The sequence below is a fragment of the Phalacrocorax carbo genome, chromosome 1 (genome assembly GCF_963921805.1).
Source record: "Phalacrocorax carbo chromosome 1, bPhaCar2.1, whole genome shotgun sequence".
Lineage (NCBI taxonomy): Eukaryota > Metazoa > Chordata > Aves > Suliformes > Phalacrocoracidae > Phalacrocorax > Phalacrocorax carbo.
The window spans coordinates 206,410,787-206,429,280 of NC_087513.1; the positions used below are offsets into that span (position 1 = coordinate 206,410,787).

General features: G+C 43.9%; 1 protein-coding gene across 1 annotated transcript; it reads left to right on the plus strand.

Moving 5' to 3' along the window:
• Positions 1-3,223: 3,223 nt before the first annotated feature.
• Positions 3,224-10,991, plus strand: LOC104045829 (high affinity choline transporter 1). The gene is made up of 8 exons (XM_009505867.2): positions 3,224-3,635; positions 4,669-4,782; positions 6,363-6,518; positions 6,966-7,114; positions 7,628-7,771; positions 8,764-8,917; positions 9,801-10,018; positions 10,458-10,991. The coding sequence occupies exons 1-8, from the start codon at positions 3,458-3,460 to the stop codon at positions 10,989-10,991; spliced, it is 1,647 nt and encodes a 548-aa protein (XP_009504162.2). The 5' UTR covers positions 3,224-3,457.
• Positions 10,992-18,494: the final 7,503 nt, after the last annotated feature.

Genomic DNA, 18,494 nt, shown 5'->3' on the forward strand with positions numbered 1-18,494 from the left:
ATGTGAAAAGTTGTAAATGTTTGGAGACAAACGGCATGATGTTTCAGCTGCCAGGATCAAGGACATGATTCAAATACCTGGGCTGGAAACCACAGACTACTTCATACCATCTCATTTCAAGAGGAACTGACAGATCATTTTGATGCAAATAGCTCAGATGCCTCAGGCCCCAGTGCTTGGTTTTTCTTGGTGAGCAGAGCAAAGCAAACCAGTGACAGGTTGGTCCCCGCAGACTTCCCTGTGCCACAGCCTCTGCTTTACTGCCATATCCCCAGCTCCTCACAGGCAACCACTTCTTTGCAAAGAAACTTAAAAAAAATCCCAAAAGAAATAATAATTTAAAAAAAAACCAAAACCAACCAAAAACTACCTTTCCAGATTCTCAGAGTACTTTCTTTCATTTCCTACAGAGCACCAGCTCACTGTGCTTGTCCCTTTCCAGAGGAGTGACAGGGGACCACCACCTTCAGAAGCACCCTTCCCTGCTGGACCTCTCTTACCTCACAGCCCCCTTTCCTCCTGAGCCCATGGGCCACAGAGGGCCATCTAAAGATTGTCATCAATAATGTAGCACATTTAACCCAGAAAGGCAGGGCAAGAGCTTTATCTTAGGATCAGAGGTCACTGTTTTGTCCATCTTTATTTCTTCCTGTCAGTTAGTTTCAAAGCTAGGTAGCTGCATGGGCTCACCATGGTGCAGATAATTTCCACCATAGATAGAAAACTTGCCTGGTACACAGCACTCCTCACTTTCTTCCAGGTACTCCTCTATTTTTATCAAGCATCCATGTCAGAGTTTTTTCCATCAAGGTGAAGTAATAAGGAGAGTAAGAGCTCAGCTGAGTATCCCCCAAGTAGATACTCAGAACCATTGGAGATATACTAGAATATCCTGGCTACTTCTCCAGAAGGGAAAGTGTCTCCCACAGGGGCTCTGTAATGTCTGCTTGCCCTTGTGGACATCTCAGAGTCTTTAGAGCATCTCAGGTGGCACCAGCCATCTCTATGTGAGCATCAGAATCAAGCCCTGAAACATCTACTGGGTACAGTGACACTACTCTTAAAAGAAGCCCTGAGTCCAGCAGACTGAGATCTACCCTCACCCTGTCCTGCCTCACAGGACCTAAACTAGGTCAGTGAATCACCTCCTAAAATGGTATATTTCTCCCCATGGGTTACGCAGGGATGTTGAAGTGAGCAGTGCAGCAGCTGGCATCCAAAGATGCAGCCCTCCATCATGGATGGGGAGGTGAAGCCCACCTCAAACATCCCTCCATTAGTGAGATTTCATTTTTTTTTTTTTTTTAATTGATGCATTAGCTGAGAGTCATCCAGTGGCAAAAGAGCACAACAGTTTCAGTGAGGAATTGGTCTTGATACAACCTCATGCTTTTACAATCCTTCTTCCATGCACTGTATATCATTAAAACCACTCCAGCTTTAGATAAACTACCTTACACATACTTTTTCTCTAAGTCTCCTTCATCCCATCATGTGATGTTTTCATTTACTTTTTGTCCTATCACATCTGCCCTCCATCCCTCTGGGTCTCTAAATGAAGTTTCCCTGCAGATTTTTATGCCTGCTGCTTTTTACTGGGTGTTTTTTTTCAAGAGGTGATAAAAAGCAGTCAGTCCAGACGGTGTCTCCAGATGTCAAAGAACAAATTCAAATCTTGCTTTGGGCATGTTGAATTTAGCTGACCCCACATAAAGGATGTAACACCAGGCATTTTCTCCCAGGAGTGCCTGGCTGCAGAGCAGGCTGAGACCCAGCTGCGTGCACCTTCAGCCACATGCACCTTCTGTTTTCTGTTCCTGCCTAGGAAACGTGCTGCAAAACATTTGTTCACAGAAAACAGCTTAAGTGTGTGTCCTTGTGTAAACAGTCTTTTAAAAGTTTTTGAAACATCCCATTTTGAGCAGGAAGGCAACCCAGAGAAACCAGTGGTGCCAAGTAGTAGCTGCAGTTCTTACAACTGTGTAGCAGGTACATTTAAGATGGAAGGCAGTGCTTCTAATTACCACCCAGAAAAAGTGCCTGTAAAATGCAGTGTCCCTTGTTGTACATAAATAAACGGGTCAAAGTTAAAACCCCTTACTCAGTCAAAATAGCTTTTGATTTTAAATATAAAATGAATATTTCTCCTAAGGCAGGATAAATAATCATCTGGATGTCACACTTTTTAATCTTTTTAAATTTTCACATTTTTTTAAACACTTCTTATACAGCCTTCCCACCAAACCACTGCATAACTTACCAAAACCTTTATTTTCCCTTGTGCAGAGAGGTGACACAGAAAACATGGGGTTCCTGCACCTCTCCCTGCTTCTTCCCATGGCCATTGCCCATGTGCCCTTGTGGTCCTACCATGACCTGCCCGTTGGACATGCTTAACCTGTGGCACTGTCATTTCCATGGACAGCTACTCCTCGCTGTCTGCAAGAGACAGCACACTGCAGAAACCCTTCCTAAAGATTTGGGCTTTTAAACTCCTGCTCATAGTGCATCTGTGAAGAAGAAATCTGTGATTTCCACATGGAAAGGAGCTACCCGCTCCACAGATGAATGTGAGTATCCAGGAAAGCCAAACATGTGTCCTGAATCAGGCAGTTTTTACATAGAGTTGGTTGGACAGATGAAAAAGATTCACAGGGCAACTAAAAAGATATCAGTATGGCAACTCTATAATAAATATAACTGACTTAATTCCCTAACACATATATGAGTTTTTCTCAGAATTATGTCTGTTTAAAGGGAGCTTCACAAAGCAGTTTAAAAAAGTCTGTATCTTTCCTGTAATTTTATTGCAGAGTCTAACAACCCCTTGCTCTCCTGCCTGTTTCCAGCGGTGAAATGATTATGCACTTGCTTTGAATATCAGCGTGCAGCTCCTTCAGCTGATCAGTGGTAAATCTTTTACTGTTTCCTAGGTTTATTTTGATTATTACTGTGGGTTTAGTTCAGTCAACTTTAAACAGACAAATTCTTAGTCCTATCTTCTGCATTAGCCTTGTGCCTAGAACCTAGAGAAATAGAGATTATTTTCATACCATTGCATATCAGACAAAATATAACATTTCCCCTCCTTTAAGCCATGCTTGTATTACCCCTCACACCAGTGCTCCATTGCTCTTATCAACACTAATTCCTAATGTCTTAATCTCTGCTTCCCAGAAAAACAAGTTTATATATGTTCTGAAGAAGGGGGAAGACTGAAGAATTGCCAGTAGTCCTCCAAAGACAGACTCTGCATCCAATTCTCAAGACTTTTGTGTTTATGGGTCTGTCTCATACGGCACCTTTCCTTACAAAGTACAGCAAACTAATAGTTTCTTTACAAGGCGGCACTACTTTTTCTGATTTTTTTCTATTTTTTTTCTGATTGTGGACTTGATCAAAGAATATTATCATCAAGCCATTATTCCTCTCTATGATCTAAATTAAGCAACAGAAAATGGCTTTAAATGTACCAGGCTTAGTATCTTTGATTGTGTTTTTTACATTAACTTTAGCTACTGGAATTTGGGCTTCTTGGAAAAGCAAAAAGGACCAGCAGAACAGAAACCCAACTGAAATGGCCATAGTTGGAGGCAGGAATATAAATGTTTTCATTGGACTGTTTACTGCAACAGGTAAGTTTTCTCAAAGGACTTTTAAAAATTCCACTTAAAATGCATGCATTACATAAATCTGGGGACTTGTCTTTGAAAGCAGGTGCACTCCTTTAATGTCAGGGCAGATTTACCTAAGTGTGGCTTTAAAGGAGTATGGTTTCATGAATCATTTTGGGATGGATTCTTCCAAACCTCTTCACAATGAGCAGAACGTAATGTTTATGTAGATTCTTTTAAATTAAAGAGATTAATTTAAGAGTTTAGTTAAGAGTTAAAGAGTTTAATTTAAGAGTGACTGAAGAATATAACACTTTTCACTGGAGGACTGTGGTCTTAATCTTGAGCCAGTTTCTGTTATCCAGCATAACAGAAAAATTTTACTCCTGGAACAAGCCAGTTCTTTGTGGAATTACTTGCTACTCATGGTGAGAATTGTCCTCTATCCAAAGAGAAAATATTTCCCCAATGACTGCTGCCCTCTGCTCCCCTTTTCTGTCCTTGCTGCCTGGCACCATCTGAAATTTGTTCCCCTGTCCTGTTTTTTTGTGAAGACTTCCCCAAGTGGTATTTGCCTGGCTAAGACACTTAAGCCTGTGTTGCAGGTTTGTATTCTGACTGCAATGCCTGCTTGTAGGTTTTTTTCCTACCGTCTATTTTCTTAGACTGTGTAAGTAGTGCTCATGAAGGGTGGTCTATCAGCCATGGCAGAATAAAAAAGGCAAGTCTGTTTGCTCTAGCAAAAGTCTTCCACTGAGAAAAATGACATTAAAAACTAGTATATTCAAATTGCCTCTAAATGTTTAAATATTGAGGTTTTCCATGCACACACAGATATTCATTCTTGAATCTGGGAAATCATTTAGGGTGAAATTCTAATACTGTTACCTGTACACAGCAGCACATCTCAGTATGGGAGAAAACTCTGTAAAGAAAATAGAAGTGTGATTAAATATTTATATGAGAAAAAGGTTTACAAGCTCTCAGAGTGTTCTACAAGACTAGTTGAGAGTATGTATCGCAGTTCTTACCTTTCCATTTTCCATGTTTATAGCCACCTGGGTCGGAGGAGCATATATCAATGGCACAGCTGAAATCGTCTACCTGCCTTCAAAAGGACTACTGTGGGTCCAGGCACCTGTGGGATTTGCCTTGTCCCTTGCTATTGGTAAATAATTCACGTAATCAGGACACATAAGCTTTAAAAAAAATAAATCATATGAGTATATTACGATGAGTAACAGAGTATAGAGTACATTTTAAAGGTGTTTTTGTTTCTTCAGTCTCCTATAGATCCAGAATAAGCATTTAGAATGCTGTCCTCTAAACTGGAACATAAGAAATTGGGGTAGCTTGGAGCTCGTGTAGAGTTTTGCCTGCTTGGTGCAATTTATAGGACAAAAGTCTTATCTGAGAATTTTAGAAGCATGTGGCTATGTGCATGTTGCTTTTTTTTTTAACCATGATCTCTTATTCACAGACTATTGAAAGTATTAGTATCATCTTAATATTTTCTTTAACATTTCTGTGTGTTGAAATAATACTATCTTGATTTTTCCACCAAATTGCATTCTTTTGAGTAGTGTCATCTCAGGATGAATTTGTAGTGCATCCAGCTTATCCCACTTTACAGCTGGTCCCTATTTTATTGAAACTAAGCTAAGTTTGCAGTGTCCTATACCTAAGTTGCCATTTCTAATTCCAAGAATTATTGGACACACACTTAGGTTCAGCAGTCTTGCCAAGACCAAAGGTTCTTCCAGTTGACACTGAGCTATACCATAACTCTCTAGGGATACAGGATGACTAAAGCAAGGAGAACTGTGCAGACCTTGCACAGGAATTTCTAAAAGAACGATAAACTTTATTCCCAAGTCAGAGAAAAGAGTCAAACTGACATGAATATGAATCAGGCTTGGAAATATACTGCCAGCATTTCTTATGTGAGTAATTCTTACTAATGAAACTGAGGAGTGCAGGTCTGATCCTGCAATCTTTACTCAGGTCAGCAGTGCCCAGACAAGCAGTCCTGTTGGTTTCAGGGTTAGGCACAATACGTATTCTTTGGTTTTAATGAGACGACTGTACGTCTGGAGTCTAATATTTAGATGAAGGTGGGTGGGACTCAGCTTGATGTGCAGATTAAAACAATATAGCTCCGGGAAGAGACAAAGAAGCCACCAAAAAGAAAATGTAACCAGAAAAGGAACTTATATCAACATGTTGCATCACAACAAAAATTTGTCTCTTTTTTAGCCAAATATTTGTCTTCAATGCCTCACTCTGCCTACTGATTTTTTCCACAGGAAGCATTTCAGAAAACTTTGTGTCTCAGTTTGGTAGGTCATTGGAGCTGGACAGGAGACTATATGTGGGTGTCCTCTGAGCTAAGTTCCTGTTACAGTCAGACAGGTATCTTATGCCTTTGGGGGTGCCCTAGGGGGTCCTACCTGGCCTCCAATAGCCACTCCAGAAACATGCAAGTATGCCAAAAGTGGAGGGTCATATCTGTCAGCTGTAGGCAGATGCCCTTTATAACCTGGGACCTCTCAGATGGATTAAACCCCATATTTGGGCAAGTGAATTGAGGCCTTGGTGTCTTGTTGGCTGCATCATTCTCTAGGATCCATTATGAATGAATTCCACACTCACTGTATGGGTCTGATACCCAAATACCATAGTATTCTTACATTTTTCCTGGAATATAATACATGTAAAATTCTACCAAAATGTCATCACTTCTGATAGGTGGTTTCTTCTTTGTAAATCCAATGAGATCCAAGAATTATGTGACAGTGATGGATCCCCTTCAAGAAACTTATGGAAACGTGATGGGAAGCTTACTCTTCATTCCACTGCTACTGGGAGAGGTGTTCTGGTTTGCAGCTATCCTGGCATCCCTGGGTAAATACTTACTTTGCTGTTATATTTGTTAAAGGTCATGTGGCACAACTATCAGAGTATAATACACATTTGGGAACTGTGTTGGACTAAACTGTGGAAAGTTGTGCTTCATGTGTGCTCTTGTGAGACATACACAAGCATTTGTTATTTCTGGAAAACAGGTTTTTAGGTTTAAAACAAATTACAGTGGTATATATTCATGATGTTATAATAGAGAGGTCTGGCAATATGAGTTAGTACCTTACCCTTGCCTGTGCAGGAGCAGCTGTAAAAAGGCAAAGTGCCTCAGCAAAGGCCACGCAGCAAGGTAGCAGCAAGAGCAGAAAGGGAACATGGGCTCTCCTGAGTCCTCACTCTGCTCACTCTCTGTAGACCATCCTTATTTATTCTGTATTCTCCACATATGAAATCTGTCTTCAAATACTTGACCACTGTCCTTGTCTGCAGGAGCAACAATGAGGGTCATCTTGGATATTGAAGGTTCTTTGGCTATCATCATCTCAGCATGCACTGTCATACTCTACACTCTACTGGGAGGCCTCTACTCTGTTGCATACACAGATGTCATCCAGCTGGTTTTCATTACCCTCAGCCTGGCAAGTTCTGTGCATTTCTTTGTTACCAATTTCCTAACTACAGGGAAAAATAATCCTGCTTTTCTTTTCAGTATGTCTCAGACCAAAAATAACTCCACTAATACTGGCCCTTCCTCCAGTTCCTCTTCATGAGAACAGGTCTCCTGAAACATCTTACAGTCCTTATGCATTTCAGGCAGAGCTTACACAAGCTATTGCCCTTGCTGGCTGAATGTGGCTGCTTACAAGTAAGGTCTGCAGAACCTGACCAGAACAATCTTGGCTGGAAAGGAGAGAGATCTGTCTACTGAAAGCACCAACTAACCTAAATTACAGACTCGTGTTCTTGATGATGCCATGAACCAGAAACATGTAGATTTAGAGTAAGGAAGGGGGGAAAGGAAGACTCTTAGTCTGGGTTTAATCTTATGTTTAATCTTATGTTCTATATCTACCTTAATTTTGATATATGAATAAAATCTCCAAGAACAAGGACCCTGGGGAAATGGTTAATTATTTCCGTTTCTATCCTAGTGGGTCTGTATCCCCTTTGCCCTGGTGAACTCTGCAACGGAAAGCATTTATTACACTGCAACTCATCAATCTTACCAAGACCCTTGGACTGGGAAGATAGAAAACCAATTTCTTGGAAGGTGGCTGGATGACTTCTTCTACCTGGTATGGAGTATTTCTTGGACAGGTGGCTGGGAGAAGGGATTGTGCAGGGACTTCCTGTCTGGAAAACTTGAGGGTTCTTTCAGCTAGGAGCCCTACATTGCACAGTTGGCAGGGGAGGATGATGTGTAAAGCCTTCTCTCAACCACTCTGCAGCACAGTGAATGGACCGGGGCGATCCAGGGCTCAGCTGTGGGATGGAAAGAAGCGGTAGGGACACTCCATCCTTTACCCACATGAAGGAATGTACCTCTTGAGTTAAGACCATCCAGGCAACTAGTTCCACTCCTGGCACCTAAATGAGGCATCTCCTACCTTTTGAGAGGTCGGTCTTGCAGCCTCAATAGTGTGTTCTTAACATACTTATGTAAAATTCCCCCTATTTGAAAACAATTTTAAAATTACTCACCTGCAGGTCATCAGCAAGCATGGTGCCATTGGCTCCACTGCACAACTCAACTTTTGAGCTATCAATACAGCCAAGACTACAGGAGGTTGTTATGCTCTTGCTAGACTGGTAATAGGGACACAAGGAAGCTTAATCTTGTTTGGTGAGGACAGAATTCAGATTTTATCTGATGAAATTTGCCTGCTAAGAAAATGGGCATGGTGTCTTTAATTTTAATTTTAGATTATACTCTAGCTAAGTTTGGGTAGATTTTTTACAAAAGTTGCATCCCTGGAAAACTCTTATTCTCTTTTCCTTCTTCTGTGCCTGTTTAACTATGCCAAGTAAACTTTTTCACCTTTCTCAGTCTGCCAAATCATTAACCTGTTTTGCTCAACATTTCACATCCATCACAATAAAAGTCAAGGAAAAGGACACCCTCAACCATCAGAAATATCATCCTCAATAGTTAAAACTGGGCTATGTTTATGCACTTGAGATGAGAGTTTTATTACAGTAAAGATTATCATCCATCTGAATGGATGGATGATGCCCTACAGCAGCGAGCAGCCTGGTGGGTACCACTGGTAACATCTGAATGTTTCAGGTGCTTGGGAGCATCCCGTGGCAAACTTACTTCCAAAGAGTGCTCTCCGCTGCCTCGCCAGGACAGGCAAGGCTCATCTCCTACCTCTCTGGACTTGGGTGCTTTTCAATGGCCATCCCGTCTGTGCTCATTGGTGCAGTTGCAGCATCAACAGGTAAAACTGTTTGTCTCTGAATAATGAAGATGTTTTTGTCAAAGGTGATTAAAATGGGATCTAAAGAAGTCCTGATTCAGACTTCAAATTACCTGGCCCTGTGTGCCTAAAAGCGTAGCCCTGGCCACCAAGCTAGGTGGTCTGTACCAGAAATGTGGAGCCCTCTCAAGTTCAGTGCATAACTACCTAGAGACATTTAAACAACCCCAAACCTGTTTAAAGCTCTTTCATTATGATGAAATGGCTTTTCATGGACCTAGTGTTGAGAAAAGACAAAGGCAGACTTGTAAAACCCTGTATAATCCTGTTTTCCAATAAATCTTATGCTTGCTTCTGTTAATGCCTTCTGCATGTAAGACCTAGCAATATTACTACAGATTGTTAATAAGGCTCTGAAGAAAACCTGCTTGAAGGAATCAAGAAGTTCAGTTCTGTAAACTCAGAAGCCCTGCCCAGGGATCAGTCCTGTGTTGGCTGTGAGCAAGGGTTAAAGAGCAGCCAGATCACTGAACGTTTAAAGAAATCAGTTGAACTCATTAATTCATCTGTCACTAGGGGCATCACAGCAAAACTCCCTTCTCACAAGCAGGGTCTAGAAGGTTGACCTTTAACTGTCGCAGTTCTGGAAACACACAAAGCACAGCTATTTCTATAGATGCTACTGGAGAAAAGGAAAATCTTTCATCTAGTGAGAGCTGCAGCATGCTAAGGGGAATCACAAGAGACCATAAGAGAATCCAAAAAATTAATCCAAGTCCTAAAATACCAAGTGGATCTCAGTCCTTAGCCCTGCTGTGACTGCTCCCTGTGGAAAGGCAGCTTCAAAGACAGCAGAGATGTCAATGAAGGGTTTGTTGTGACTTTTTGTTGTTCTGTTTTAAAGACTGGAACCAGACAAGCTATGGTCTTCCAAGTCCACTCGAGAGAGGGGAATCAGCGATGATACTGCCACTCGTTTTACACTATCTCTGCCCAGCATACATCTCCATTGCTGGTTTGGGAGCCATCGCTGCTGCCACAATGTCTTCTGCAGATTCAGCTCTTCTCTCTGCCAGTTCCATGTTCACTCACAATATCTACAGGAAAATCCTGAGGAAAAAGGTACTTGGTTCAGCATTCAGTAGTTTTGGTGTCAGAAAAGGTGCTTTTGTTTCAAGACTGTTTCAATTCCAGTTCTGTGATTAGAGGTGTCTGTCCTTCAGCTGCTGAACTGAGTCCTGGAGCCAGAGCTTCAAACATAGGTCAGGGGTGTTCATATCCTTGGCAGGGATACAAATACCCACACTGGTGAACTTTACTCTTTATAAAATGACTGGTGTAAAATTTGGACTAGGATATTAACAGAAACAGCATAAACCCATAACCCTTAAAATTACAGAGGGCAGCTCCATCTCCAGGGGTGCCTGGCTTGGACAGCTGCTGGTGGCAAGCACTGCCTGAAGGCAGTGAGGGCTTGGTGAGAACCAGCCCAGGACAGGGAAGTGCTGGTTACCCCACCAGTAAACGCCCTGTCTGTAATACTATGATCTCTCTTTTACAGGCTATGGAGATGGAAGTCTTATGGGCTATGAGGACCTCCATGCTGGTGTTTGGGGCCGGGGCTGCTGGTCTGGCTTTTTACTCCAGCTCTGTCTATGACCTCTGGTTCCTCAGTGGGGAGCTGGTATATGCCCTGCTCTTCCCCCAGCTCTGCTGTGCCCTTTTCATTCCCAGCACCAACACCTATGGCTCGGCTGCTGGCTTCTTGGTTGGGCTCCTCATGAGACTGCTGGCAGGGGAGCCTGCCCTGAACATCCCCCCCATCATCTGCTACTCATCCTGCTCCCTGGTGAATGGGACCTACAGTCAGCTCTTCCCCTTTAAAACATTCACCATGCTTCTCACCTTGGGGACGATTGTTGTTGTTTCTTACCTGCCTGTGGTTTTGTTTCAGAGAAACCTCCTTCCCCGCAGGTGGGATGTTTGCAATATCATGGGGGTAACCAGCACCCTGATCCCCCTGCAGCAGATGGAGAAACAGATGGGTTCGCCAACAGTTGCTCTAGAAAAGAATAGCTTGAATAGCCTCATTTGAAAGGTCACGGTGCATTTCAGCAATTAGCGTATGGCACAAACAGCATTGCTCTTCCCTTTGCTTTCTTCAGTAATGAATTATTTAAAGTCCACACAGGGTAATAAAGACGCACTCTGTTCATCCAAGGAGAATGTGTGAGCTCGAAGTCTCCAGTGATTAAAGGCGCGTGGTGATGGAGCATGATCTTGTGGTCATGACCATGGGGCACCTTGGGCCCCAGCAGTGTTTGCTTCAGGGTGCCCCTGGTACCCCACCCTAAAGCAAGACTACAAATCATGCTCCAACATTTATGACATTCTCAAGCCAAATACTTTTCTCACCACAAAGGAGACAAACTAATATTTAACAGATTGGGTATTCTTGATTAAAGAAAAAAAAGGTGAGCAAACCTGCTCCCATTTGTGCTGGTCTTGGCTGGGGTAGAGCTAATTGTCTCAGAGTAGCTAGTGGGGAGCTGTTTTGGTTTTGTGTGAAAACAGTGTTGATAACACAGGGATGTTTTAGTTACTGCTGAGCAGGGCTTACACAGAGTCAAGGCCTTTTCTGCTCCTCACCCCACCCCACCAGTGAGCAGGCTGGGGTGCACAAGGAGTTGGGAGGGGACACAGCTGGGACAGCTGACCCCAACTGACCAGAGGGATATTCCACACCATATGATGTCATGCTCAGTGTATAAAGCTGGGGGAAGAAGAAGAAAGAAGGGGGGGGATGTTTGGAGTGATGATGTTTGTCTTCCCAAGTAACCGTTAAGCGTGATGGAGCCCTGCTTTCCTGGAGACGGCTGAACCCCTGCCTGCCCATGGGAAGGAGTGAATTAATCCCGTGTTTTGCTTTGCTTGCATGTGCAGCTTTTGCTTTACCTATTAAACTGTCTTTATCTCAACCCCTGAGTTTTCTCACTTTTACTCTTCTAATTCTCTCCCCCAGCCCACTGGCAGGGGGGGAGCGAGTGAGTGGCTGTGTGGGGCTTAGTTGCTGAGGTTAAACCACGACACCATTACAACAGCTAGAATTTTAGCATGATTGTTCCTGGGGAGTGCATCAAACCTATAGAAGCACAGATTACTGAATGTAGTGCAACCACCACAGCAATCCAGCAGTAACATCGGTTCTGCACCATTCTTTGTATGCTTTACAAAGCTTTCCTTGATACCACAAAAACTTTTGTATATGCTTCCCCCAATCACGGTCTCAGGCCGCACAGCCAGTCTGCAGCCACGTGGCTGAAGAGAGGGCATCCCCTCTCATATGACTTGGTACGGCAGAAGCAGATGACCAAGATGAAGCAGGAGGCCTTAATTACTGGATAAGAAAGTTTTACACAGCCACTATTTACAAAAACTCAACCAGCTGGAAAAATGGAGGTGCCAGAGACACTCTTGAATGAGTCTTCTCTAAAAGACCTGGTTAAATAATTCATGTGAAGGTATTACCCAAGCACAGTGGTGGAATGGTGTGGGACACATACACAAACTGGTGTGTGAGAACTCAGAGGAGTGTAATGACAGAAAGGTGCTGGAAACAGATCCTGAACCTGCCTGCAGGAACATGAAATCCTGAGGGCAAGATCCCAAAAGATTCAAGCCACCAGGTCTGTACAGAGAAGCCTCTGATACCTTGTTGGCATAAATGTTCAATGCATCAGAAGAAAAGCTAACTAGTGAATTTGGCCTCTAGCCTGAAGTCTGATGGACCAAGACCATTCCACAGTGGGCTGGATTGTTAAGATGGGTGCTGAAATAAAGATTCAGAAAGATCCTGCAGTGATGGCTTACAGATAGGTGTCATTTTATACTTCCCTCAGCAGCTGTGCAGTGGCTCACCAGGGGTAAGTTGTAATCCATCCACAACCACCAGCAGGACCCACGCTCTGGGCAGCCCCTCACCACAAAACCTTTACAAAGTGGCTGTGCAAGCTTCTGCGCATGGAAACACCTGGCACTGTTGGAAGGAAGATATTTACTGACATATCCAAAATACCCCACAGCAGAGAAACCCTGACAGCCAGCTGAGCTGCTGAGGGTAAAAACAATACGAATTGCTTCCAGCGTGTGCTGAACACCCTGCTGTGCATGCGCAAGGTGAGAAACTGCTGGTGCCACATTGCACAGCTGCAGCAAGCTCAGCGAGGAGCCATGTGTCACTCTGAACTGTACCAAGGCAAGTGCAGTGGCTTGGGAGAAGAACTGGCAGCCCTAAGCTCTAGATACAGCTTTGATGACTCTACTCCCCAAAGGGAGCATCCACCTCCTTTAAAATATCCATCCTCAGCAAGGTGAAGATTCTGCTCCTCATCAGAACAATATCACACAACTTTACGCTTTGCCCTTGTGTTAGTAAACACCTGGACACACAACTTCCTGTGCACAGCAGTTCTGTTGATCTGCTTTGTAAACCAAGACCAGAAATTCCTTCTTGTATCTCTAGAGACTGTCCTGAAATATTAGTTATAACGTGTCTAGAAAAGGGAAAAAAAAATTGTTTAGAAAATTAAAAGTGTTACCATTAGCTATAGCCCTAGGCAGTCACCCACTGAAGTCTTTCACACCCCAGTGACTTAAGTGGGAGCATGTGAGGTTGTGCTTAGCTAAGGGAGACACCAAAGCTATCATTACCATAGCTCCAGAAGAACTGGACTGTTGTTAAATCTCAGTTACTGTATGCTGATCCAAGCATACTCCCCTGGAAGATTTAGGGATGACCTAGTTTGGGGACCTATATGGCCCTCTGTGTGGAGCAGACCAAAGCTGGCTTAGTGCACTTGCAGGGCACAGACATGCTGCATGGCCTGGATAAGAGTGAAACTCCAGTGTCACCGTGTCAGGGTCAGCATCCCACTCACCAGCCATCCCACCTAGTGGCTCTGAAAGGCAAATGACTACATCTAGAGATAGGTTTTCTCCACACCGCTGTGCCCATTTTCTCCTGCCGTTCCCCTGCAGAGTCATGAAGTTTGATATTAAAGCCTTTCCATGCTTACGCACTTGGCCTGGCAGGCACTAGATCCACCGCGTCAAAGGACAGCACTCTGGGGTAGGACGTTGCTGAAGAGCATCACCACCACCATCACACCACCATCCAGAGTCACCGCAGAATGACTTCAAATAGGAAAGCTTTAGCACTGTAAGGGGTATCTGGCATACTCAGCAGGGACACTTTGCCCTTACAAAGCTTCTCTGAATTTCATACCACTAAAACACTCTCTGCTTTGCGTGGAGAGATGAAAACGGCAAAGACACAATTACTGTAACTCTCCTGAATGTTTACCATTTTCCATCCTTATATGACTCCCTCCTCAGAACATCCCCCAGCAAGCTTAAAAAGAAAACATTCATCAAGGTCAGGCAAAGTTTTGAAAGCAATTAGCTGCAAGTAAAATAAATATAAAAGCAATTCTGGCCTATACTTAATGACAAAATTCCTAGTTGTTCCAGTCCAGCACACCCAAAGTCCTTGAGGTGTTGCCAGCATGGGGGATAATGACCCAGCTCCCATGAAATCATTCCTCTCACAGGTTACTGCCTCCAGTCCAGTATTCATTTTTTTTTCCTTGCCCCTCTTTATAAAAAATTTGCTTATGCACTGGAGGGTCTCAGTGTACCCTTCCACTTGTGGATTTACCTCATTTGCCTCCTCAATGTGTCCATGCCAATGACTGTGTACAGTTCCAGTTCTCATTAACTTTTCCCAGCCCAGACAGCTGCTACCTGTTTCTGGCATTTTTGAGGTTAATAATACCCTATCTGTCGTGTCTAGTTAAAGAAAAAAAAAAAAGACCTGCAATTTGGGAAGCATTTGGTTTGCAGTGAGTTCTGAGCATCTCATAGGATCCACAGCAGGCATCTTTGGATGTCTCGTTTACGCAGATGAGAAAAATAGGAACATAACATTTCTGAAGGGAAATCTGCATCTCTTCCCCTTCTCACTTATGCTTATTTTTAGGATTTCCTAAATGTCTCCTCACTGGAATAACAGCTGGCATCCAGCAAGAAAGCAAAGAAACACGCTCAGGTTTGCCAGACATTTCTAGCACTGTCAGGGAGATAGTTCTGTGTGAGCAATGAGCTGCATGGGGCCAGGGTGATGCTCTCATCATTTCCACACACATGCCATGCTCACTGACTTTATCCCACATGCCACACATCGATCTTCCCTCACAGTTTGCAGACTTTACTACAACCTCTGCTGGCAAATACATCAGCTCAGCTAGCAGAGCTTTTCAGTTTTCTAATAACTTTTCCTGCTCTAGATCACCACTGACTTCTGCGCTCCTACAACTAGGGACGAATTCAAAGGCATTCATCTCCCACAACAGGACATTTGTATATCCAGAAAAAAACCGAGCTTGCTTTGCTGATCTTTAAAACTTCTAGGCAATCCATCATCCCTAGGGATGGCAATGCTGCTGATGCAAAGCATGGGTTTCTCTCCCCCCCCCCTCCCCCGGTAGGGGCCAGGATCATTTTTGTGACTGGGATTTGGGCTGTCCAGAATAATCAAAAAAGGGAAAAATGTGAACTGAAGTAATTCCATTATCAGACTCAAAAGTATTAACATCCCAAACAATGTATAGCTAAAGTTTTTGTTAAGTCCGCTGGGAAATGTCTTTCTTCAGCAGTAAACCACCTCAGAGGCAGACAGTATTCTGTTTATCTTTGCTTTAGCAAGGCTTTTGACACTGTCTCTAACGAAATCCTCACAAGCAAACTGATGAAGTATAGGTTAGACAAGTGGACAGCGAAGTGGACTGAAAAGTGGCTGAACTGCAAGGCTCAGAGGTCAGTGATTCTCAGCACAGGGTCCAGCTGGATGCCAGTCACAAGTGGGGTACCCCAGGGTTTGATGCTGGGACCATTACTGTTTAACATCTTCATTAATGGCCTTAGTGTTGGGGCACAGTGCACATTCAGAAAATTTGCAAATACAAGACCAGGAGGAGTGGCTGATATAGCAGATGGATGCACTGCCATCCAGAGGGACCTGGACAGGCTGGAGAAATGGGCTGACAGGAACCTCATGAAGCTCAGCAAAGGGAAATGCAAAGTCCTGCACCTGGGGAGGGATAACCCCAGGCAGCAGGACAGGCTGGGAATCAACAAGCTTCAGAGCAGCTTTGCAGAAAATGACCTGGGGGTCCTGGTTGCCAGCAAGCTGACCATGAGCCAGCAATGCGCCCTTGTGAAGAAAAATGCCAACAGCCTCCTGGGCTGCATTAAGCAGAGCATTGCCAGTAGGTCGAGGGACATGACCCTTCCCCTCCATGCAGCCCTGGTGAGGCACATCTGGAGCGCTGTGTGCAGTGCTGGGCTGCCCAGTAAAAGTAACAAGAGATAGGCAAGAGGAATTGACCTCAAGTTGTGCCAGGGGAGGTTTAGGTTGGATATTAGGAAAAGTTTCTTCACCAAAAAGGTTGTGAAGCGTTGGAACAGGCTGTCCAGGGAAGTATTGAAAAGACATGTAGATGTGGTGCTTAGGGAAATGCTTTAGTGGTGGACTTGGCAGTGATAGGTTATTGGTTGGACTTGATGATCTTAAGGGTCTTTTCCAACCTTAACAATTCTATGATTCTAAGAGAGACATGGACTTACTGGAAACAGTCCCCTGAAGGACTATGAAGACGATCAAGGGTTTGGAACATCTTTCATATGACAAGAGGCTGAGAAAGTTGGGACGGTTCAGCCTGAAGGAAAAAAGCCTCAGGGATCTTATCAATGCATATAAATACCTGAAGTGGAGGGAAAAAAAGAAGACAGAGCCAAACTCTTCTCAGTGGTGCCCAGTGAGAGGACAAGAGGCAATGGGCACAAACTGAAACACAGGATAATCCATAAGAAAAGTCTTTTTCATTCTGAGTGTGATCAGGCACTGGAACAGGTCACCCATTCCATCCTTGGAGATACCAAAGCCAACTGGAAACAGGTCTGAGCAACCTGCTCTTGCTAACCCTGCTCAGAGCAGGAGGCTGGACTAAACAATTTCCAGAGGTGCCTTCCCACCTCAGCTGCTCTGTGATTTTGTGACCCTGGAAGAGCACAATGCCAGTCTCACAGCAGGATCAAAGATTCTTCAGCAGCAGAATCCCTTTGGTGGGCTGGACTGGGGCTCTTTTCAGATATGTTCTCACTTTAGTCACAGGTAATATCAAAAGCTAAATCCTATCAAGTTGTCATTTGACATTATCATAAAACTATGTGTCGTGGTTTAACCCCAGCTGGCAACTAAGCCCCACACAGCTTCTCACTCACTCCCTGTTGTGGGATGGGGGAGAGAATTAGAAGAGTAAAAGTGAGAAAACTCAGGGGTTGAGATAAAGACAGTTTAATAGGTAAAGCAAAAGCTGCACACGCAAGCAAAGCAAAACACGGGATTAATTCACTCCTTCCCATGGGCAGGCAGGGGTTCAGCCGTCTCCAGGAAAGCAGGGCTCCATCACGCTTAACGGTTACTTGGGAAGACAAACACCATCACTCCAAACATCCCCCCCCTTCTTTCTTCTTCTTCCCCCAGCTTTATACACTGAGCATGACGTCATATGGTGTGGAATATCCCTCTGGTCAGTTGGGGTCAGCTGTCCCGGCTGTGTCCCCTCCCAACTCCTTGTGCACCCCCAGCCCGCTCACTGGTGGGGTGGGGTGAGGAGCAGAAAAGGCCTTGACTCTGTGTAAGCCCTGCTCAGCAGTAACTAAAACATCCCTGTGTTATCAACACTGTTTTCACACAAATCCAAAACACAACCCCATACTAGCTACGCTAAAAACAATTAACTCTACCCAAGTCAAAACCTGCACACTATGCTTTTTTATTGTTGTACTGTGATCTAGACTAAAAATTCTCCAAGATAACCAAGGTCCAGCTTAGCTGGCTGGATGAAAGTGTTTACAAAAACTAACAAAAGCTGGCACAAAAAGGGCAGAACAGCATGGATCATTTAAGTGAATATGGGTTTGATAAAGAGTCTTCAAGGCTCCTGGTACCATTTTGTTTTTTGCATGACAATGAGCAGAACGATTCTTGGAATGGGAAAAAGAGCTTCTAGATGAAAAGAGTGGGTGGACTGGGTTTTAGTCAGATAACTCAGAGGAGACGAAGAGCCTCTTGGACATTGCTTGTGGTGAGTCACTCCGTGGAGCAGGGAGAGGACCCAGTGGACTCAAAGGTACGTCTATATGACTAAATGCTTCTGCATGCTGGAGCAGTCCTGGGTCCTTAGGCCAAGTTGTAGAATGAATGCAACCAGACTGTGGGGTGCAAAGACTTCCGGAATAGAAGTGGAAGGCTGCAGAAGTTGGAGGAGTCAAATCTAGTTCAATCTCAGACCTTTGGAGTGATCTGGAATGAACTTTCTCCAGAATAGCACCTGAGGTTTGGTTTCAAATAAACCAGTTGGTTCACTCCAAAAGAGACCCAGGGAATGCACGCAAAGTGGACAGTCAGAGGCCTGGGACCTGGGACTGAGCTGAGAGGATAAAATATTTGCAGTAGACAGACTTAAAGCAGCAAACA